The 24,788-nt window shown below is 44.3% G+C and overlaps 1 protein-coding gene across 1 annotated transcript in view; it reads right to left on the bottom strand.

The window, feature by feature from the left end:
- cacna2d2a (calcium channel, voltage-dependent, alpha 2/delta subunit 2a) overlaps window positions 1–24,788 on the bottom strand; it is a 245,439-nt gene that overhangs the window by 174,803 nt on the left and 45,848 nt on the right. The window contains 1 exon segment of the mRNA XM_061256915.1: window positions 4,040–4,156. Coding sequence (XP_061112899.1) covers window positions 4,040–4,156 — 117 coding nt within the window.

Raw genomic sequence — 24,788 nt, 5'->3', positions numbered from 1 at the left:
AGAAAAAACTCGGGCAAGACTACATTAAATAATGCATGCTCTGCGAGACATAAATACATTCATCAAATCTACTGTAAGGCATGTAGCGCTGAGAGTGCTTCAGAGTTCATATACAGTCCCTGTTTCCCATTATTTAAAATGGAAAATGTCTGAATTGTGCAGGGGTAGAGCAGGAACAGATCCACCGCTCCTGACAGCTCCTGGTTATGACAGGTTGGCACTTCTCCATCCCGCTGTCCTCCCTCATTTTAAATGTATGAATTTCATTAGTTCATTTCCTTTGCTAATTTTCAGAAGTGAAACCAGGTGCCTCAGGGGGACATTCCTGCATTTTTATATTTAATATTTTTTTCTTTTGCCTCATTTTGATTCTTCTTGGCAAATACCTAATTGTGGTGCAAATGGGATGTGAGGAAAGGGTTTTTTTGATAACGGGGGGAGGAAGCACAGGGGAGCAATGGGGGGGGGGGTATTTGTCGTTGAGTGTTTGTTGTCCTCAGAGTTCCCCTAGTGAAGGCCCGGTCCTTTTTCAACCCAAGCATGGCACATCCGCAGAACTACAGCCAGCAGTCTACGCCTACAGGGGATGCCCAGAATAGCTGGCCCTGTCACTTTAAGGGTATCTGCTCGCATGCAGGCATGGCTGGGCTGCGGGAAGGGAACAGAGGGGCATCCAGGGAGGGGTGCAATAACGACAGCCTCCGAAGCCCCAAAATTTCCTCTCTGCCCTGCAGTGCCAAAACAAAAGTCCTTCTCACTGCCTTCAAGCCCCAAATTACCTCCATCTCTCCCCTTCACCCCTCTCTCTCTCTCTCTCTCTCTCTCTCTATCTCACTCTCACTGGTATGCTGTTCAGGGGCTGCTGGCCCTTGAGGTAAAGCTGTCCAGTACTCAGACCGGGTAGCAGCGTTTGAAAGAGGACATTGATTAGCGCCGTGTTCTCATTGGGGGCACTCCATCCTCGATGGTAATGAGGGGCTGGAGTGGTGAGACGCAGCAGGCAGGGGCTGCACCCAAAAAGTGCGGCTCTTCCTGTCCAGCATGTCACCCCAAAAGCCCCTGGGAGACAACCTGCCTTCAGGGGCAGTGATACGCAGGGTGAGCATCAGGCTCTGGTAATGAGGGGCAATGTGGGCAGCAGTGACTGACGCCCCCAACTATTGACCTCTTTAGAAGAAAGAGGGAGAGAAAACACACAACACCCGTTGCCGGTCACATTATCCAAACACATCCTAATTACATCTTGCCACAACAATAAAGAGCGTCATCAATCAAGGCGAACACAAATAGGACTGGCACCAGAGGACGGCTCCCCACGTCAGGCGAGTGAAACAGAGCATGGAGAGAGACAGAGGGTCCCCTGGCCCGAAATGAGGCTCACCAACTGCCCAATGTTCACAGCCTTCAGTGGGTCATTGCGATTAGCAGTTCACTGTGTACACTGTGGGCTCAGTGTGGATGGGTTGTTTCATACATTCAGTAGCTTGCCCATACACAGCATTGTCTTAAAAATCTCAGTGGCTGATATATGTGTTCAAGGTCAGAGTTTTCAGTAGCTGCTATTCATGTTCAGGAGCTTGGTGTACTTTTGGTGGTCAGTAACTGCAATACCCACACCTGCTCAATGTTTTCAGCAGCTGTGTGAGTTCAGAATTAAGTGAAGCTTCAACACTGTACCTCTCCATATCTCTAAAAGTGTCTTCAGCAGCTCAGAGTGCATTTTGGTTTACAAAGCTTCATTTGTTCAAGATTTATTCATTCTCATCTGGATAATGAACTAGAACAATTTACAAAAAACATCAAACACTTGAATATACTATATGTCAGCAAAAGATTCAGAGCGAATACACTAACAGTGGCTTCAGAAAGTGTTCAGATCCCTTCACTTTTCATTTTTTTGCACACTTTATTGTGTTGATAAAATTGCCATATGTGCTCATCAATCTACACTCGATAACCCATAATGACATTTTATACATTTTTGCAAATTTATTAAAAATCAAAAACTGAAATGTCTCATTATATAAGTATTCAGGCCCTTAATTCAGTACTTTGTAGAAACCCCTTTCACAGCAGTTACAACTTTGAGTCTTCTTGGGTAAGTCTCCACTGGCTTTGTACACCTGGATTTGGGCAGTTTATCCCATTCTTCCAGGCAGATCCTCTCAAGCTCAATCCGATTGGATGGAAAGCGTCTGCGAACTGCCATCTTCAGGTCTATCCACAGATGTTATATTAAGTCTGGGCTTTGGCTGGGCCACTCAAGGACAGACAGAGACTTATCCCGAAGCCACTCCAGTATTGTCTTTGCGGTATGCTTCAGGTCATTGTCTTGCTGAAAGGTAAACCATTGCCCCAGTCACGTGCACTCTAGAGCTTCAATGACCTCTCTGCATTTGGCTGCATTAATCTCTCCCTCAATACTGACCAGTCTTACTGTCGCTGGGAAGCACCCCCATAGCATGATGCTGCCAGCACCATGCCTCAGCGTAGGAATGGTATTAGCCAGATGATGCGCAGTGCCTGGTGTTTGCCAGACATAGTGCTTGTAGTTCTGCCCAAACAATTTTTGCCTCATCAGACCAGATCATTTTTTTTCCTCATGCTCTCAGAGTCCTTCTCACTCCAAGCAGGCTGTCATATGCCTTTTACTCAAAAGTGGCTTCATTCTAGTCCCTCTACCTCTAAGGCCTGATTGATGATGACAGGGCGGCCTGTAGCGTAGTGGTTAAGGTAAATGACTGGGACACGCAAGGTCGGTGGTTCTAATCCTGGTGTACCCACAATAAGATCCTCACAGCCGTTGGGCCCTTGAGCAAGGCCCTTAACCCTGCATTGCTCCAGGGGAGGATTGTCTCCTGCTTAGTCTAATCAACTGTATGTCGCTCTGGATAAGAGAGTCTGCCAAATGCCAATAATGTAATGTAATGTAATGTAATGTAATGATGGAGTATGGCTGAGATGGTCGTCCTTTCCGGCAGGTTAACCCATCTCTGTAGATTACTTCTCAAGCTCTGTTAGAGTGACCATTCTAGGTCACCTCCATGAAGGACCTTCTTGCCTAGTTACTCAGTTTGGCCAGATGGCCGACTCTAGGAAGATTCCTGGTGGTTCCAAACTTCTTCCATTTTTTTGTCCTGAGATGCAGAGTGAATTGTGGGATCTTACAGGTGTGTGTCCAATCAATTCAATTTCACAGGTAGACTTCAATCAAGTTCTAGACACATCTCAAGGATAATGAAAGCAAACAGGATGCACACATATGAAAATGACAGATTTCAGCTTTTGATTTTTAATACATTTGCAATTTCTTTTTGTTGTCTCTACACACCCTATAGCCCATTTAGGTTACTATGCTAGCAGTAGACAAACTCACATAGCCCTCTCTATGAATATGTTAAATCACTTAAATAAAATGATGAAAAAACCCAAATATAAAAAATATGATTCCGAAGATTGCAAAAGTATCATTTCACTGATTCCAAAAACACTTTTAAAATGGATGTCCTGGGACTTTAATATACAGCAAATTTAAGCTGGGCAAACTTATTAACTGCTTTGTTAAACAAGTTAATAAACCACATAGGGTTTCGATAATGTTTTTAGAAATCCAATCTTTTCAGATTAGATCAGACAGCGAATCGATCACGCTGTTTAACATAATGATAAGCCTTGGATTTGTATTTAACAGGTGTGGAACACCCAGCTGGTGGGGTCTAATTAAAGATGGAACAGGGCCAGGAATGGGGAGGGGGTGTCTGAAAGTACTTTTTTCCTCTTTTAAAGAGTTGACTCAAATGACAATAAAATATGGACCTCTCTTTACATTTTCCACTGAAATGAAAATGAAAAGAGTCTAAGGAACTTTGCTTCCCTTTAATATCAATACTCCAGTGATACCGCTAGATCCATCTGGAACCTTCCCCCATGTAAAAGAGTTCAGTACCTCCCAGAAGCTCCCACCCGCTCATACCACCCCCAGAACTCCTTTCCCTTCCCATCCCAGACCAATGGAAGAGAACAATTCCTGGCTCCTTACCTCAAGAGCCTTCCGTTTGCTCATCAACAACCCCTGAATATCTCTCGCCACCTTCGCCACAAGCTCCATGGGAGAGTTCTTCACCACCTCGAATTGGCCCTTTTTCTCATTGTAAATCTGCATAAAAGAAGAAAATAAGACAAAGTTAAGTGAAAACATCCATGACAGTTTACGGTTCAACCCCTCGGATACACAGTAAAGACCTTTCACAAAGCTTGTTTCCCAAGCCTTCACTTCTCTACACCTGATGTTACCTCTATCCAAGGAATGCTTTTACACCACTGCACTGCAGGAGTTCACAGGAGCTCAAACCCCTCCTGGTGCGAGTCGAACAGTGCCCCCCCCCACCCCCACCACCAGTGTTTGTGGAGAGCTGCCTGAGAAGAGTGTGATAAAGGCCTCTCAAACATGCGGGCTTGTGGGAGCCCGCGTCTTGCTCTGTGCTGCGTTCCGTTTCCACAACAGACCCCGATGAGAGAGATACACAAAGCACCGCTGACATGAGGCAGGAAACAAGAGGCACGGGCCAGACAGCGGTGGCTGTGCTTATTCTGTCAGGGAGACAGCTGCAGCTGTTGTTCACCTGCCATGTGTGCTGTGATGTTGTATTTCATTCACCATTGGGCTGTGATAATGGGCGTTGCTAAATAATACATTCAAATGAATAGTGTATTGAATTAAAGTCTCACCTATTTGTTAGCAAGTATCTTTTCAGATGTTGCAGATGTTGAAGTCTTTTGTAACATTAATTATCAGCATGTAGGTTAGCTAGATAGCTAGGTTGCCTGTTGTTTGCCAAATCTCTAATAGTTGTGCCAGACTAAAGCCTCAAATCCAATTTATTTATGAAAAGTTTAACAACTGAAAAAACTGAAAGGTACAGTAAGTATTATGAATTCATCTTGGTCTTAAAAAATTTTGTTGTTACAAAATCTGGCATCTTAATTTGTTTGGAGTACAATATTTAGCATTTTACCTTCGGCCTCCATTCCTTACTGTTTCAGTTTCCCCTACCTCAGCAGTCATTAAAGACAAAAGTTGAACTTCATCCATTCTACAACAATAGTAAGAATATGAGCTAATATTTAATAACTACAGGAAAAATCGGAGATGGATGTGCCCAAGTTCATCTGGTTTCACACTGACTGACGCCTTCAACCCTCTGGGCCTGCAAAAAAGACAACTGTCGCTTCTTTTCCAATACCTATTTGAGCCATGGCTCGTTCCCCTTCAAGTATAGTTCCATGAATCCCAAAATATCTACCTTTGAAATTCCCCCTCAACTCTGGAGCACAGACACTATCTCTCCTGCACTGGCTGTGGATATTGAGAGATGGGGATTGCACGCTTCAGAGCACCAGTTCATTCAGAAAGCAGACGATTGCAGCTCAGAACCTAGATCCCCTTATCTCTCTCTTTATCCCACTCCTCTTTAGAGATTATTTCAGAAGGTATGAGCAGACGATGGTCTGGAAACTCCATTGTAAATGAGGTTGCGCGTCACTTTCTGGAAGTTTATAGCTGCCATTCCCTTTCTGTTTTTGCCTTCATCAGTGCACCGAACCGTGTGACAATGCATAATCCATGAGCACCACTGCCATCTCCTCTGCAGCTTCCCCCAACTCAGAATGACTGGTGAGAAGCTTGTGGGGATAAGAGGGAAGGAAAATAAAGACAGCATCGTGATTACTGCTTACAAACAGTATACTGTAAGGCTTCATAAGAAGAGATTTATTCTCTGAGCACAGGGAGAAAAGCATCAAAATAAATTCAGGTACAGTTCAACTATTGAACATTTCCACTACATGACTAGGTGACAGTCCACTATGAGGCGAAATGACTGTCATCGGCACCTTTTTTCCATCCTTTTCCAACTTCAGAAACTACATTTTCACAGCCTGTCCTTGCTGGGGTAGCACACATATCTAATAATATAGGCCCTGGATAAGGATGCAAATCCACTGGTCCCTATCCAGCTTGGTAAGGAAAAACTTCAAAAAAAAAAAAAAAAAAAAAAAAGCTTCAAAAACCACCTGAAATCAGGGTCGACACAAAACCAGAAAAAACATTACATTACGAACGATCAACCCTTTGGTAAGCAAAGACCTGATTGGTAGTGTGCAAAAGTGTCCTTTAAAATTATATGACTTATGCTGACCCGAACCTACTTCACATTTTGCATTCCAAATGTGCTAATAAGCTCAGTTATGAGATAAAGTAACATGAATTTATGCAGTACATTTAGGGAAAGTGTCATTTAACTTAGCTTGCAACAAAGCAGTTTCATATGTTTCATTCACTGTCGGTAACGTCAACAACAATGCAGATGTGACGGAAATGTGATGCACTGCACCACAGTATGCCACCTTGCACTGACACAAACATTTAGCGATGTTAGGTTTCTCTGGTCCATGAATTTTTAAAAATTGTTCAATCGTAAAACAACATTTTCTTACACTCCGTTTTCCTTTTGCATACTATTCTTCCCATTTACGCCTTTCAATTTCAATTTGACACGATGATACCAGGTCTTGAGAGCAAAGGTCACTGAGAACACCTAAAAGAATGGCCACTGGTCTGCCCTCCAGAGTATAGAGACTCACTGATAAACCTAATCTTTAAAAGTCAATTTTCCTTATTTTAAAATTGGCAATAAATATAAAAACAAGTAAATATATATATATATATATTAATGTATTATATAATTAATATATTAATGCCTAGAATTTTTCTAAGCAAATGCTTTCATGGGTTGACTTGTTTCAGAAAACAACATTTAAAATGACTGCTAATTATCTAGAACAAATGTTTATGTCAGAGCAACTTCCAGGCAGATACTAACCTGATTTATACCAGCGTATCTAGCATCAACCCAAATAATTATCACTGTTTGTAGACAGTACACCTCTGTCACTAGATGTTCTTTAAACAATTTTGAAAAAGCAATGGCAAAACGAAAAAAAAAATTCCATTAGTTGATTTGTTCTGCATCCCCTTTACGCCGTACTTCAATTACTAACCCCGTAAGTCATTAGCCAGCGGTTTAGTAGAGCCGCAGACTGTGGAGCCCCAGATGAAAGCAGTAATCAGGTGTTACATACTCTCTCAACCAATTAAAGGAGATTTTCCTCAAAGTAGTGACAACCATTAACCGTGTCTTATTAAATCATAAAACACGACCTGCGCTTTCCTTTTCTTCATCATCCGCCTCTTTAAATAATGCGTTTTTTAAGTCTGTGTTTGTTTTTAAATCAATATTCATCCACTTAATGTGTGGCACAGTCTCCAGAATGGCCTCCCAGACACAGATTCATGAATATAAAATGGACGACATCATCACTGTGCCATTTCACAAAACATATGCATAAACAACTTGGCGTACTGTATTGCTCCGTAAATGCTGCAGCATACTCGTGTAATCACTTCAGATCTACCCTCTTGCGGAATGCCATTAGACTAAGCCACGCATTAGGGCTTTCAGAACAAACTGGCCGCAGTGACGAAGAACAGCGCTTGGGGGAACTGGACAGGCAACCAGAAAGATCTGCATTCCAATATTGTGAAAACTGCAGCATTATCCTTAAGCATATTATGCTAACTTAAATCCTAATTCATGCACAAAATAAATAGACCTTTACAGCATTAATAGTCTATTGGTGAATTCTTGTTGTATCAGATCTCCATCAGCGCTATAGAGAGATATGTCAGGGTATATGAGGAGCAGAAGAGGCCCTTCCTCTCCACAGGCTAATGACTGAAGGAAGGGGGCCAGCAGCTCTGGTGCGTGGGCAGTGGGGCCAGTGTGCCAGGGGAAGTGGCTGGTGCAAGGCTGTGATCTCCTCACACTGGAAGATGAGTAAATATGTTCTCACTGGCGCTCTCCCACGCAAGGCCTGCCACCAAGACATCCACGTGTCACCATGAGTCAGGGCTGGCGGGGGGAAGGACAGGGGCATCTGGGATACGTGCAGCTTGTTAGTGCTGCTGAGCTCTTTAAGCTGCAGTACATCAATACCCCCCCCCCCCCACACACACACACACACACACACACACCACTCCAATAAAATATTTAAAAATGCATTTATGTAGCACGTCGTTTGATGTGCTCAACAGACATAAAATGGGCATAAAATCAAACTGCAATATAGGAGCAATATACAGTGGAAAAAATACAAATATAACACATGGAAAGGGTTTGGTTTTAAAAATAGGACATGGTTTTAAAATGGACAACGATCAACAGTCATATGCAAATAAAGAAACAAATAAATTAATAAAAATCTGCAAGTATGGGCCCCTGCCTACACACTGAGTACAGCCTTGCCAGTTATGATGATTTAGCCCACTGAGCTCCAGTACGTGTCAGTGAAAACATGTAAACACACATATGTCCACACACACACATACACACACAGACACACACTGTAGAATGGACAGATGGAGGAATAGGACAGAAGAAGAGCAGCTTGTAACATACAGTAAAGTGACAGCAAATACCAATGTCCATACAGCAAGGATGCTTACAAAACTGGGAATATGGTCCAAAATCAAAAAATTTTGAGAGCTAAAATACAGGAAAATGGCATAGAATCACTGGTAATACGAAATATTTTACCCTCTACATTGTATTTTAGAGGATTCTGAGGGCTCAGGAGATGGACCCGAACAGCAGATTCCAGAGCAATCTCAAGCTGTCTACATTCACAGATTAAAGCAGGTAGAACCATGCAAGTATCAGCAATCTGCACTTTAAAGGAGAAATAATCCTTTCAAAGTCCCAGCATGTATCTAGGTTGCAAAATTAGTCTAGGGCATATCATCTGGACAGAAAAAAAAACTACGATCTAAGTGCTTCTAAAATAGTATGCTGGAACATACAGGGAGAGGGACATCAATCACCTGCAATCATGTGGAGCACTTTAAATTCCTTTCAGCCACAGGAAATCGCATCTTCATCAGTGCAACAAGAGACAACAGAATCAGGCCTTGGGGCGTGTGGCGTGGGGTGGGGGGGGTGTGGGGGGGTGGTTGGTACACTGAGAGCATGCCGCATCTCTGAAGCATTAGTGACCGCCCCTTCCTCACCCAGCTCCACCCAAGAGAAAGGCACATCTCTGCTTCTACCACACTGAGGTAAAACAGAGCGTCAGTACACTTTATATTATAGTGTTGGTTGTACAGTATGTGTCTGTATGTGTGTGTGTGCACTATTATTATTATTTTACTCTGTGTGTATTTAAATGTCACAAAATGGAGATTAGATAAACAGACACGCAGCGAGCGCTTTATTAGGTATTACGTTTTTAGATTGATTTGTCTTCTGCTGCTGTAGCCTATCTACTTCGAGGTGTGATGTGTATCTGTTGTAATGTGTGGTTATCTGCATTACTGTCACTTTCCTGTCAGATCCAGAAGATCACCTGGCTATTCTACATCCTCTGGATCATGCATAATGAATGAGAAATCATGTACATACAACAGAGAATGCTCCCAGTCTCATGGGATATCAAATGTCCACTGGGGGTGCTAAAGGGAAGCTTAGACTTTAAAAACCTATGTCCAGATGGGAGAACAGGCTTGTTTGCATGAAAGGTGGGCTTAAATACGCTGATTACTGTAGTGGTTAGCTTGTGAACTGTTTGAAAATCACATTTGCACAATAACGTATCAAGCTGCTTGGCATAAATACAAGTAACTACAGTGAGCACCATAATTAATTGGACAGTGACACATTTTTCGTTCTGTACTCTAGCACTGGCACTGGCAATGGATAAAATGGCAATGGAGTTGAAGTGTCAGCTGAAGTGAAGTTTCTGAGGATTTGAAAAATGCCTGTAATGTTACATTCCTTAAACTGTGAGCTCTGCACCACCAGTGGTGGTTCATTTTGTTTTTAAAACTGGACCAAAGTGTACCTGTGAGAATGTCATTGTGGTTCTGCCTAAAAGTGCTCAGAGGAACGTACTGCATATTCCATGAGCAGTGGCTCGGGAATGGGTTCAAACCAGATAAATGTGTATGCTTGTGTGTGTGGAAGTCTCAATGTATGCATTTAAAGATTTTGCTCCTGGTTATACGTCCATTTTTCACATCAATTGTAATTTGCAAGAACAGAACCTTGCATGCATCGCAATCACTGCTACTGCAGTACAGTTTCCACACCTGCCCTGACCGCACATCTTACTCAACATTTCACCAAACCCAACCGCAAAAAGCAGGCTTTCCATCTCCATTAGCTTTTCTGTGCTCTAAGTCCCCATACGTAAAGGTCACAGACGGACCGAATGAGGGAGACGAAGCCTTTGACTGTGTGCTCTTTGCCGACTGTGGGCTGTAATCTGTGAAGGAGAAAGGGCTCATGTGCCGCCTGCCCTGCTAATCGGGCCCGCTCCCCCCCGTGCGACTCCCTGAGCGGGCTCTCTGGAGCCCGGCCTCATCCCTGCTCCACTCTCGGGGCTTTTCACTCCAATTAAATCAGCGCCTCCTAAGCGCCGGCTCTCCTGTGTTTGCCCACTCTTCACCCCTCAGGAGTTCTGCACATGGAAACTGGTTTGGCCACTGTCGCATTCTCCTCCCTGCTAAAATAAAATAAAATAAAATACACTTCCCTGTCAAGCTCAAGCTGTGCTTGTGTTCCAGCAAGTTCCCTCAGTTCCTATAGATTTACAGGCTACTAAAGTGTGTACACCTGAATAGTGACAGATTTGGCCATTTGGATTCATCACATTTGGATTTACTGTATCTTTTTTTACTGTAAAGTGACCAAGCCTGTGGCCTGTTGCTGCATTGGTGAAACAGGCCACAGACACGGTCACTTTAAACACAGTAAAGATCCATAAACCATAACCAATAAAAGCACTTTGCTAGTAGATCTGAATCCAAAATATTCACAAAGAATGTTAATATATTTGTGCCAATGCTCCTTTGGTTTGCTATAAAATGCAAGGGGCAGAACTAATGGAACCGATGAGAAAGAATGTGCCCGCTAAACGTTCAGCAGTTTCAGCACCGGTCAACTTTGATCTGGTTAAATCAGGGATGAAATTCAAATGCATATCATCCTGCAGCTCGACTTACCCCCACGACCCTCTGAAACCTTTCGTCAAGAGAAAATGCACATCGGGCTTACATTAATAAGGTATGCAAAACAGCCCAGGCTCCTAGAAAGCAGGCAGCACTACTCTGTTCACCAAGTATTGTGAGGACACTATAGCAACTGAATTACTGTAACATGCATCTGTTCAGTCATTCACCAGCTGTAGTGATGGTCTGGCAACCAGAACACCTGCCCACATATTCACTGCAGTATTGAGTCAGCAAACTAATGGCATAATAAATAAAAGCATTCAATGTCCAAAGGTGGAAAACTGTATTTGAAATATAAAAGAACATGGGCACTTTAAAGCTGAAGAACCACAAAGTGTGTTTTTGCAGTTTCTCACAGAGTGCAGGCCAGATTCTGCGTGAGCAGCCAGTTTGTGTTTTCGGTTGGTGTGTCTGCAAAACAAGACTGCTTATCGCTCCGTGAACGCGGGCTCAATAAAAACAGTCTGGCGTCTACACAGGCAGGGGTGACAGAGACAGATGCCACATCATTAAGGAATATTAGTGAGCTCACTATGGGAAGGACTGGAGGACTGGAACTATGTGCCCTGAAAGAATTCAATAAAAGAATGTCAGAAGAAGATGGGCTGCCAAGGCGTGTTTTTAAAACTGGACCAAAGTGTACCTGTGAGAAAGTCATTGTGGTTCTGCCTAAAACTGCTCAGAGGTACGTACTGCATATTCCATGAGACATGGCTAAGGAATGGGTTCAAACCAGATAAATGTGTATATTTGTGCCCACCTACTGGATGCATAAACGCCATTTGTTCCCAACCATACCACTCTCCCCTGACTGCTCACTCTAATTTCAGTTCCAGTTTTACATCCGACGCTTTGGAAAAACACAGTACAGAATCAATTACAGCAGGTCAGGGAAAATGCACACTCCTCAGGAGAGATGCTAGCCATCAAGTTTGTCAAGCAGGAGAGTGCGCATTTTTTTCTAAACTCAATTAAAAATCCAGGCGAGGGACTCTGCCCTCAATAAGTATCCGGCATGACCCCTCCAGCCTGTATGCAGCGATCCCTCCCGGCCACTCTCTCAGGGGAGGACACGGACGGCGCGGGCGAGGCCCTGGTTTACCGCAACTGGTTTTGGCCGGAGGTTTATTTTGATGCGCTTTAAGTGTCTGTGGTGAAGTGGTGGTGCTGAAATTGAGGTGTTCTTCACGGGGGCCCCTCAACGCGGGGTCGGGCGGTGCCGCACGCGGAAGCTCTGACCGCGAGTTTCGCACTCTCATCCGAAGCCACTGGCGGCCGCCCCGACACTCCTCACACGCGGTGTGTAATCTCGCAGATAGCGGAGGCATATGCGGCAGCCCTCCTGTCACACGCTGAAGCAGCGGGGCTAGGCGCGGAGCTCCCTGGCAGGGGCAGCGGGCGGCGCTACGCTAACCAACGGGAGGGGCAGTTGGAGGCTCGCACGCGCCTCCGCAGTTTTCCGCGCGCGCATTCGTTTCCTCCCCAGATGCCACTGGGGCAGCTGTTCAAAGACTGCCATTAAATCTCTTCCACGTGTACAACATGCCGCGTGGCCCATTTGCCATAGTTTTGTTTCAGCACTGCACCCTCCCACAAGGGCCCAAGTTACTCAGCGCAGGAAACGGTAGTCGGTTAAATATTTACACATCTGTCATCTTCAGTTCTGGGTTCAGGAAAGGCTTACGGGTTATGTAAAGGCCCGCGCGAGGGGGAGTCTTCGCCGATGCCTTTTACGGAGGAAAGAGTGTGTGAGCTCATTCCTCTGATTTCCGTTCTCTGTTTTTTCTCTCTCACTCCCCCCCTTTCACATGTCATACATCTGTCTGTGTGTACAAAGGCCAGTGTGGCATATTGTGGGAGTACAGCGGGTTCAAAGGGGGACAGCTGCTATGCCCAGTATTTACAGGTTCCTCTGCACAGGGCCTCGGCCAGGAGACGGCTGGACTCCCTGAGGTCTAACACTCCCCACTGTCTTCACTCAGGATGACAAACTGCAGATATGAGGAAGGAAGAAGATGGGTTGTAAAATGGCCTCGTGCCATTTCACCACTTCATTCTGGCATTGTTCTGTGTTCTTCCCTTCTGGGCCCCAGGCACCTCCTTACCTCCTGCCCTGCGTTACGTCTGCAGAGGAGCGGTATGAGGGCTGTGATGGATTAATTCGCTCTGCACAAGCGAGGAATAGGAGGAGGGCAGGAATTGAAGCCATTTTAACCCTATGTAGCATGTCCCTGGCTGTTGAGGTGGCTAAAATCAGACACACGGGCTTCTGTTCTCCTTCATCAGCAGGCCCAGCTCTGCAGCCCTCGCTCGGCTCGATGCTTTCTGCTCTGCGCTCGGCTACAGGTGTCTGGCCGTGATGGATGAGGCTCGGAGATGAGGTGAGAGATGAACACCAGCCTCGAAGCCAAAGACTGAGGCCCTGTCTCCGTCCCTGTGACACATCGTGCACAGATGACACCATCAATTCTAAGCTCATTAGAGACAAAAGGAGAGCAGCACCTCTGCCAGGCCAGACCTATCTTTATTCAGCTGCTCAAGACACAGCCTCAGACACGGCTCCAGACATGGCTCCAGACATGGCTCCAGACACGGACTGAGACAAAGCCTGAGACAAGGCTTGAGACAAAGCTCCAGACATGGCCTCAGACACAGCGGCTGATACGGCTCCAGACACGTTCTCAGACCTGACCTGAGACACGGCTCCAGACACAGCCTCAGACACAGCCTCAGACACAGCCTCAGACATGGCTCCAGACACGGTCTGAGACACGGCACTACCACACTTTCACCCTGCAGCTGCAGCTGCACCTGGACATGTCATTGGCCAGCCATCCATTGGTTTGCAGTGGGCACACACACACAAACATGCAGACATGCAAACAGACACACCCACACACAAACGCACACACGCTAGCAGACACAAACATAGACTCATGCACACGCACATTGTCCAGATGAGGCAGCACTAAAGCTAGCTCCCTCTCCGTTTTGTGGCAATAAAAAATTACACTCTGTCAGCAGTGTCATGAAAAGTGATATAATCAAGCAATAAAACAACTGAGTAATAAAACCATTAATGTGGATCCACAAATGTTTACCAGAACAGGAGCACTGCCCCGCACAGCAGAAACCTTCTCTTCATTCATTCTTCAGAAATGTATTTTTCTCATTTTCTACTTTAGACAGAGATAAATGATGCTCCCTGTATTAAATTGCTGATGGCACAGAATATTTTTTTCTGTAAATCCCAGTAGTTTCCTCAAAAAGACTATAATGAAAAGTCATCCCTCTTTTTCTTTTCCTTCTCCATCACTTTCTCCATCTCTGTCCCTCTCTCTCTCTCTCTCTCTCTCTCTCTCTCTCTCTCTCTCTCTCTGCCTCTCTCCCCGCTGTATTAGCTGCCTGCAGTAGCGGGGGAGAGTTAATCACAGTGAGATTAATCAGTGCTGACAGACTCTTCCTGCTTCCTGACACTGGGCCTTGCGCTGGCAGGACTGGGTGCACAGCAGCCCTCACCCCTGTGCGTCCCAAAACAAACCTTTACACAGTCACTAAACTCTCCCCCACCCACCCACCCACCCTCGCGGGGGGAGAAATGAACGGATTAATCCTGCAGCTGGAGGCATTCTGCACATCCTTAGACAGCGGCAGCGCGAGACGGCATGCTGAGTACGGACCCGGCGCTGTTTAGCACTCGGCTGTCGTCTGTCTCGTGAAGGGCCTCACAGGAGCCTTAAAAAGGGGAATAAAGATAAAATAAACTCTGTGACAGAAAAGGCGGGAAACAAGGAGGAAGCGCTGCTATGCCTCAAAACCGATTCACATAAATCCTGTGATATGTTCCATTCTTCTGGCATTTCATCTCCGTTAAACGCTCAAGGAGTCGCTGCGCTAAAAAGAATTGCCGTTTACTTTCCCCGCCACGTTTGTTGATAACTGAGTGGAATGGTCTTTCGCAGCAGAGCGAGCACTTTGTATTCTGTGGAGATATATTGGTCTGTAATTACAGTCCCATGTCAGTCAGTGTTTCCCAAGAAACAAGGCCGCACTCACAGGGTTTTTACTCAGTCACATCGAAAGCCAGCCTCATACCCAACAACAAAACTCGAACATGGGCTATCTCAAACAATGAAACTGGCACATCTGTGCCTTTTGGCCATCTGTGCTTCTCTGCTTCCTGTTTCTAGCGTTTCCGCCTCGTTTCCATCTGTGACCACCGTAGTCTGTTTTCAGTTTCATTCCCTCGTTCATTTGTTACACCTGTGTTTCATTTCATGTCTCCGCCTCCCACGCCTTATATGTACTTCCTTCCTGTAATTTCTGCCATGTCTCTCACCTGTTTCTCGTTGCCTGTCAACCAGTTCTGTATTTATTTTGTCCGTTTCAGTTTTTCGTTGCTAGTTCGCCTCATCCACTTTTTCGAGTTCTGCCCTTATATTCCTTTAGCCCAGTTCTAGCTTTATTCTGCGACCCTGTTTTCTGTATGTTTTTTCTGTGCCCAGTTTTTGGACTCTGTTTTGAATTTTTGTCTTTGTACCTCTGCCTGTTTGGACTTTCTCCTGGTTTTTGATACTGTTTCATGATTATGCTTGCCTGCCCCACATGTACCTGTCTGTCTGGATTACGACCATTGCCTGTTTTGGATCTGCCCCCTGTCAATAAAGCCTGCTGTAATCTTATCCCAGAGTCTGCTCATGGTTCTTCTGTTCCGAGTCCTGACAGAAACAAAGCAAGCTAAAAGACAACCTTCTGAATACTTGTCAGTGTTGACATTAGCATAGGTTCAGTTTCCTATTAATTTAGCAAACATTAATAAACAATGCCAATGATGCTGGATCACGACTGACAACAGTCTCAGTACGGAGCAAATACAATTAGCCGAGAATTAAAAACGCATAAAACTGATGGTCATTTTAAAATGATACCTGGTGTGCAATAATACATGCTATATTCCTTTCAGACTGGGCAGGTCAAAGTGCTGGTAGGGGTTGGGGTGACCCTACGACGGAGTAACTGCTCCAGGAGAGTGGCGAGGGTGTGGACCCCTCCACAGTGATCATGTCCCACAGGGAAGTGAGGGACAGTGAAAGAGCCTGTGCCTCTGCTTGGTTTGAATACATGTCCCTCATTACTGCTCTGATCTCACACAACAGACAAGAGTGCCCTGCTGTCTGTCATTGTGCAAGGTATCAGTCATTATAATCAGCGTCTCCTCACTGCTCTCCACGGCAAGCTTTCAATGGTAACATCCTCCTCTTCCTCTTTCTTTTTGTGCTCTTTCCCTTCACAACTCTATAACAACTTGAGAATAACCAACCTCAAACGGCAGTGAATAAATAATGACTTCTAGAAGATTCTAGAAACATGTGTTACTGATATACATGCAGGTGACTTGGTCTGTGTGATAAAGTGCCTAGTACTAGCCCCCTCCTCCTCTCCGAAATATTAAAATTTGAATCATTATTCAATCTTTCCATTGGCAAATGTGCCAAAAGACTGAGAGTGCCAGCAGAATAATATACAAGCCTTGGTTAAATATTCCACTGTGGGAAATCAAGCTAATTGGCTTTGAAACATCAGATTGCCATAACTGTCTAAGCTCCCAAACTGACCCCAAAAAGACCAAAGCAAATGCATTTTTTCAATATTTGCACAGCCATTTTCAACAGTAGCATCTCAGTTTTTTCTGAGGATTCTAAGACAAAGGTCTTCAGGTAAATTAAAGAACTGTAAAACCATCTCTCTGTAGCCTCTCTTCAAAATCCAGGAACCCAGAAATAAACAAAAAGAAGTTAAAATTACAAGACAGTACCATCAGAATAGATGAATAGATCCCTAATATTAGAGGTCGCTGAAGGTAGCTTTCATTAAATGAAAACTGCATATTTTGAATAAACAGTACAGCAGAACCCATGAAAGGCTGGTAGAGAAAATGTTACCCACAAAACGCTTCACTAATATAACATCTTCTATAACACCCCCCATAGCACTAATTCCAGAGCTGGAAATGATTCTTTAATTAAGTTGTGTCCTACATACTGTAAGAATCTGACAAAAAGGAGGTTTAGACATATTTCAGAGTAGAGCCTGGGGCCTGGTATTAATATCGACAAATATTCTTGTGAATTGTACATTTGATGACTGCTTTCACAACTTGGAGAGAGAGAGAAGAGAAGAAATTACAATAAAGCTCATTTCAGTAGATGGGTTGGGGCTTTTAATAAAATTATTATTTTACTACATTAGTATATATACTGTATATAAACAATTTATTTCCGTTAATTTTGGCGGAATTACATTTGTAATTGAAAATCATTCACAACTGAGAACTTAATAACTAAATGACTACAACAAATGAGGAAAGTACAACATAGATTGCGTAACTCACTTTCTTATTATAAAATGAAATTAAGTATGTAGAAGTTTACATAATCTATATGATGTCCCCTTTATTTCCTATTAAGAGAGCAAAAATTAAATATTTTCTAGAGCAAACATCAATGGATAAAAGCTTGACATTTTGCTAGCAAAAGTGCACAGAGTAAATGGGGGAACAAGGCTTCTGAACTCAGTGAAGACATAGCCACTCTTCTCACAGTCTGTCTATTTCAGTATTCCAGTAGCTTAAGTACTTCATTTCCCAGCCAAAGAAAAAGCGTGTCCCACTTTGTTGTCACAGAACCAATTAGAAAGTGCATCTCCTCCTGGGTAAAGGCCTGACCCTAATTAAAGAACACACTAGAGGCTCGCACCCAGGCTGGGGTCAGCACGACTGCACACACTGCTGTGCCACGCTGCCACCTTCCAGACAAACACCGCACACGCACACACACACACACACGCACAGTGCCTACATAAACATGCGTCTGCACACACATGCATACATGCACGCACGCACACACACTCACACTCACATTCTCTCTCTCACACACACACTCACACACTGTCTCACACACAGACAAACACACACTCTCTCTCACACACACACTCACACAGTCTCACACACAAACACACACTCTCTCTCACACACACACTCACACACTGTCTCACACACAGACAAACACACTCTCTCACACCCACACTCACACAGTCTCACACAAAACACACACTCTCACACACTCACACACTGTCTCACACACAGACAAACACACACTCTCTCTCTCACACACACACTCACACAGTCTCACACACAAACACACACTCTCTCTCTCACACACACACACACGCACACTCTCTCTCACACACACACACACACACACACACACACACACACGCACACGCACACACGTCTATATCGTTCAGCAGAAACAAACAGAAATGTACAAACAGCTTTCACAGGTTATCTCATCACTCACCCTTACTGACTGGTATTTGCGATTAGATCCCTGATTTAGAAAAGCGCTCTCAGTGAAATGTGTGACTGAGTCCTTGAGCAGACTTAATCCAGGTCTGTGAAACACCACAGAGATTCAAGTAACTATATGTGGCAATAACCTTTCTCTGTCCTCTGTCTGTCTTACACATATTTTCTCTTTTATCACTCACACTGCTGTTCATAATCTACTATATTATATACTAATATACTGTAAACACATTGCGCTGCGCACAGACCCACACACACACTTGGGGAGAATAATAAATAAACAAATAAATAAATAAACACATAAAATAAAAGAGCCTCTGGTGTAACAAAATTACATTTTTAAACTATTCACATCATTGCCTCTTGCTGTTTAATTCTTTTGCATTTTACCCCCCCAAAGATTAATGTTTTCTTTATTTATTTTAATATTATTTAGGAACATAAATTCTAATTAATGACGGCCGAAGACGAGAAAGACCGTAGCATAAAATAAACGCAGGGGTCCTCATCAGGTGACAAGGTCACCCAATTAGCTGTCAAAATGACAGGAGCGTCTGGAGAAAAGCACAATAAAAAGATAAACACTTTGTTTCCATTAGAATAAATTGGTGAAAACATAAGAAACAGGAGCAGACCTGGAGCCTGATGAAGTGCAGCGAGGTGAAGTGGGGTGCAGTGAAACGCAGGGCCAGCGCTGGAGAGGGCACGATAAGGCTAAAAGCTCTGGGAGACGCATCGCCGTAATGCTGCGGAAAACTGAATCAGCAGCTGACCTCAGGATTTGCATCAAACAATTATTAATAGGAATGACGAAGCTGCATAATATTGCTTGGAATAAGAACTATTATTTTGGGAGGACTTTGTTACCATTATTGGCAAAACCGGATTTCAGTCCAAAAAAATAATACCCATGAAATAGAGCTAGCCGGCAAATATCAGTGCTTATCAGCATCACATGCCAGAGGCCTTTTTTATTTATTTTCTACCGATGGGCGATGGCAGTAATGTAGTTATAGTTTCCTGCTGCACTGTAATGCTAGGGGTCTTAAATCCACTCGTAGGGTCTAGGGGTCTTAAATTCCATCAAGTGATATATTTAAATATATTGCTTTTCACCGTTCTTTCCCCACATGTTTCTTTCATTAAAAAAAAAAGAAAAAGCCCCCACAGATTTTTTACAGAGTCTCTTGGGATGGAAGCAGCCTTGTACTGTCAATACCAGGTATTGGTACTGTGCATAGAAGAGTAGCAAATGGTCAATTCCTGTTAAGTGGATGTTCCACAGGAAAGCTTCCTCCACAACTCCGCAGACAGATAGATGTTCCACTAAATACATGTAAACAATGAGAGTCGGTGGAGACAGACAGCCCCTGGGGGCAGGATGAGCGCGGTGTCATGTTGCCGGGAGACAGGGGGGTTGTGATTGTCTCATATCTGGACCCAAAGCTGCTCTCAGGCAAGGCGACCCAGAGGAGGCCGCACTATCACACCAGCGCAGCCTCACAGGCCGAGCCCTGGAGTAATCCCCCCCGCCGCCCCCCCTCTCCCGCTAATGACCCCGGATCAACGCAGCGGCCCAATCCAAATGTCACTCTGCATCGCAGACCTGCTTCCACCGGCGTTCCACGCACAGACTGTGCGGGAATACTCTGATGAGCAGTGTGAAGGTGCGCTCCTGTGTATTTTTAAAGCGAGCGCGGTTACGGGGAGGTCAGAGAGAGGTAGTCTGGCTGCATATCAGCCAGGGGAGATGAGATAGGAACTCAGCATTATAGTGACCTGATGAGGTCAGCCGTATTTACCGTGTTCGGAGAACGGTTATGATGTCCCCCTAAATGGGGCAGGTCAAACTTGACCGAATTTCACCTAATTTCGCCTGGCTAAGTGTAGGTAGAGCCTTAAATGTGATTATTACTACACAGTTAATAGTGAAATCTGTTGCATATGTATTTTGCGGGCATGTTTATGGGAAGCGGGCAGGGTGACTAATGTACAGTTCCAGTACGTTTACGCATTCTTTGCTAATGGAGGGTTTTGTAGCCTGGATTTCATGCGCTGCGGTGAGGAAACGAAGTCTGACAGCAGTCAAGCAGCCCGCCGCCGATCTCTCATGATGTTGGCGTATGTATGACACATACCTGCAGTGCACCAAGTGCGTCCGCGCGCGCAGGCCTGAGTGACAGCTGTGCAGCGCGCAGGTGTGTCGCTGTCACCCCGGACACGGAGGAAAGACACAGAGGACAGAACGCACACCGACCTCTCCCTGTCCTGTCACAGCTGGGCCAGGCCAGAGGGAGAGCTGCCAGCATAACAATCAGGCCAGACTACGAGCCACGCACGGCCATTTCGGCTCAGCCTTCTGCAGCTCCTGTTGGGGGGAAGCGCTAGTCTGGATGGTTAGAAACTAAGGGGGGGGTTAAATGCATTTCCTTTCAAAGGGCGCCTCGGGTTGTTCTCCGGAAAATGCACCTAGCTTGGCATTATCAATTCATGGGCACTGGTCACCGGAACCTCGAAATAACGCTTTGTGAAAAAGTCAAAATGTACATTTCAAATGAAAACATTTTTGCTTTAAAAAAGCAGGGAACTTGCATGGTTGGCTCCGAGATTACCCTTTCAAGACTTTTGATTACCCTTTCAAGGCTGATGGATGGATGGACCAAACCGAACACCAAGCCTGTCTAGCTGCCTTTCAAGAACCGAGGCATTGTTACTCATAGTTTTTTATTTTTAGCAAAGTCACCTTGCTCCCTGCTCTGGGAGGTGGGTGCTCACTCTGACCTGGGCTGAGGCCCCCCGCTGGATGAATGCCACAGGAAAATGAGATTCCCTCCCTCTCTGTCCCTCCCCCTTCCCTCCTCCTCCCTCAAATTCTTCGAGCCACGGCTAATTACACTTACATTTCTCTCATGTAGAAAATCAATATGTTTACTGCTTTTCAGAATGATATCATTAGGGGGGCATTCACTTAGAAAAAGATAAGCTAAATGCACGTCGGGAGGTACAGAGAAAAGAAAACAAAATGACTAAATATAAAGCTGTCCCTGTGTTAGTGCCGGTGCCTGAAGCAGGGCACCACTGTTATCTGTGAGCCAGGTGAAACGAGGTGTTTGTGTGAATGAGGTTTAGGTACTAATCACACCAGCATGGTGGCCCCAGCTGGGAGTCTCATGCAGCACTCCTGCCACTGATACAGCAAGACAAGAGAAACATGTAGGCTATTTGTACACAAGCCCGGCTGCCCTGGCATACTTCTCGCCCCTCAATTAATCTCAAACCGGTGGCCGATGGCCACTGGAGCCTTTCCGCGGTGGCACGGCCCAATCTGGTGCCTTTCAGCCATGGAGGCCATTGGCACAAGGAGACGGAAGCACAGAAAACCTGCCCTTATTGGGGCCAATTGCCTCACTGCTTCTCATCGACAACGCGCCCGTGTCACGAGACGGCACGGGGTGGGGCGGCTGACGCTGACGAAATGAAAAAGCCTTCAAGTCGTCCGCGTGAGGCCCTCGTTGACTCGGCTCGCCGGAGAGAATGTAAGTCAGATAGAGGCGGCTATAATACAATATCGCTAAGGAGGCCTGTCAGAGCCAAATGGGCAAATTTCCAGGCCAGTCCCTTTTGTGTCTAAAAGCAGCCTTCCCAAAGAGACACCGTACTCCCAGGAAAGAGGTGTACATTTTACACTGCCAGAGCCGAGCAGAGCGACACGGTAAACTGGACAAGTTCAAACTGTGACGGGGTAATGGCCCAGAGCTTTACAGTCGATAATTCCTCTCCAAGCTGGCTGTTTCTATGGGAACGTGGCATTTACGGGGAGATAAAGGAAAATGACTACCAAAAAAAAATGCTTTATCCCTCCAAACAAAGGAAAGCAATTTTATATATTAGGGCAGCATGGCGCACAATTGTGTAGTCGTCAGTGCAAATGATCATTAATTTCACCCTGACCAGTCAGGGGAGATTAATGTTATAACCCACACACAGCCATGGTGAAGGATGGCAGGCGGATGACAGGAACTGAGTCACTCAGCTAAGACTCCCCCTTTTTGTGGCTGTTGTGAAGTTGTGTGTGTGTGTGTGTGTGTGTGTGTGTGTGTGTGAGTGTGCGTGTGTGGTGTATGATGTAACTCTGTTGTTTCACCCTTACAAGAATGTCATAGATATTTAGACACTCAATATCATATGGAAAATGTATGCACTATGTGCAAACATATACAATATTGCAGCCCATATGTCGTCTATCAATGTCAAATGAATATTTGCAGAAATGGCATCATTGTAAAAAAGTAAATATTTGTCCACGTGAACATACATTTAAAACTTTATTTTTTCTAAAAATGTTTGAACATCATTTTTCAAAACACTGTATAATAATGGCAATAACTCATTATTTAATGGCCATCCCATAAAATAACAGGATTTATACAGTTATTTTTCCATTCATTAAATGTTTTTCTGGCAACATTGCTGTTGTTTTTTGTTTTTTTTAGTGTAGAGCACATGAAAAACTGAAGGCATAAGCGTGTGTAATGTTTTGTCCGAATGATGATACGATCAGAAGATGCCAAGACACTGTGAGCAAGTTCCAGACTTGCTACAAACGCAGTGTTCACGTAGGTGACCCTTGTTAAAGTTCCCAAAGCTGCATACACATTGAACATATGGGCTTGGATATAAACAGGGCTGTATCATCAAATACAAAAATGAAGCAGTGTCAAGGTCACCTATACACACTGTAGCTTCTGTGCATGTCCTCAACCTTTCAGAAATGAATATGAGTATTAAAGCGTTTCCCAGTCAAACTGAAGAGCCATTTTCTTTATTTCTGTCATTCGTCATTCTTTGCCTGAAATTGATTCTAAATTGTTCAGAAGAACTTAGTAAATATGTAGAAATGCAGCTCAGCGTTTCGTTGAATGAGCCATTGTATTTCAACGCAGCACTATAAGTGACCTTGAGACAACATGCTTTGTGTTTGCAATTATTGCGCCCTATTCACCATCCATTAGCTGTGATCAGATAATACTCTGTACAGCTATAGCAACACTATCAATGAACAAAACAGACATAATGCTCAATTTATTCTTAGAGAATAGCGGCGCATTGCACCAAACATTTAAGCAGGTTTCTTTTTCAAAGAACAAGCTTCGGTGTTCTTTATAACTGTACAAAGCTAACAGGTTGGGCAGAGGCATATTAACCATGGTTCATCTATAATGTCAGACATCCTAATCTTTCTTTTTTCTCAGAGAATCTCAGTGCCGCACATAAATTACTGTTGAAACCCAGGATTCCCGCTCAGAAATGATATCCAGAGACGACAGTATTGCTCTACGTGCTGTGTGCTGACACCTCTGCCCCCAGTACAGATGCCTGTCCTCAGCTCCCCATGGAGGATGACTGTTGGAGCCATGCCAAAGCCCCCTGTGTCCAAAATGATACCCAGTGAGACTCTTTCTCATAATAAAGTCAAGCTCTAAGAAAGATACAGGGAAGATATGACATCTTTTTTGGCGAACCTTAAGACTATGAATGGGTTATAGCACTAAATTAATACTCATCACAGTTAGTGCCACCTCCAGCAATAATGGTAGACTCTGGGGGAAATCTACATAATTATTTTGCATGTGACCCATGACAGCTGCTACAAGCACCTTGAACGTTCAATATTTTGACATTTTGGAAAGTTCATTTAAGAGACTGTGAATAATGTATAATTTCAACAGAGAGGGGAAAGTCTGTTTCCACCAAATGAATCAGGCTGTTGGCCCCTAACGCTCATCTAGGCGTGTTTTCAGTTAGCTACAGAAAGCCTACAATTTTCCTCTGGCTCGCACTACTCTAATAAAAAAATGCAGCATATTATCCACACTTGAGTAGTAAGCAAAACATAAATGAATGCATTCTAATGGGAGACAATAACAATAGCTTTCACTGGAAACAGTCAAGGAACCCTAATTAATCCTGACAAACAGACAGATGGATGGACTCAAATTACAGAATAAGACAATGAGCAAAAGATTAATTAAGCAATAAACATTTTTATAAAGCTAATCTGCACTTGAAAATAACAATTTACCTCATCAGGAGACAATGTTAAAGAGTATGGAAAGTGGAATTTGGCATTTATTGTGAAATTGATTTTTGTTAAATACGACAATGACATAGAAAACTTATCTTAATATAGTTCCAATGATTTTCTGCATTTGAGCAAGTTGAGGCTACTCAACGCAGCCAATCAATCCAATCACATTTTCTGCAGTAAACAGGATAAAGTGCGGGCCCGGAATACAG

This window comes from Conger conger, chromosome 10, assembly GCF_963514075.1.
Source record: "Conger conger chromosome 10, fConCon1.1, whole genome shotgun sequence".
NCBI lineage: Eukaryota > Metazoa > Chordata > Actinopteri > Anguilliformes > Congridae > Conger > Conger conger.
This window is presented reverse-complemented; position numbering and strand designations above follow the sequence as displayed.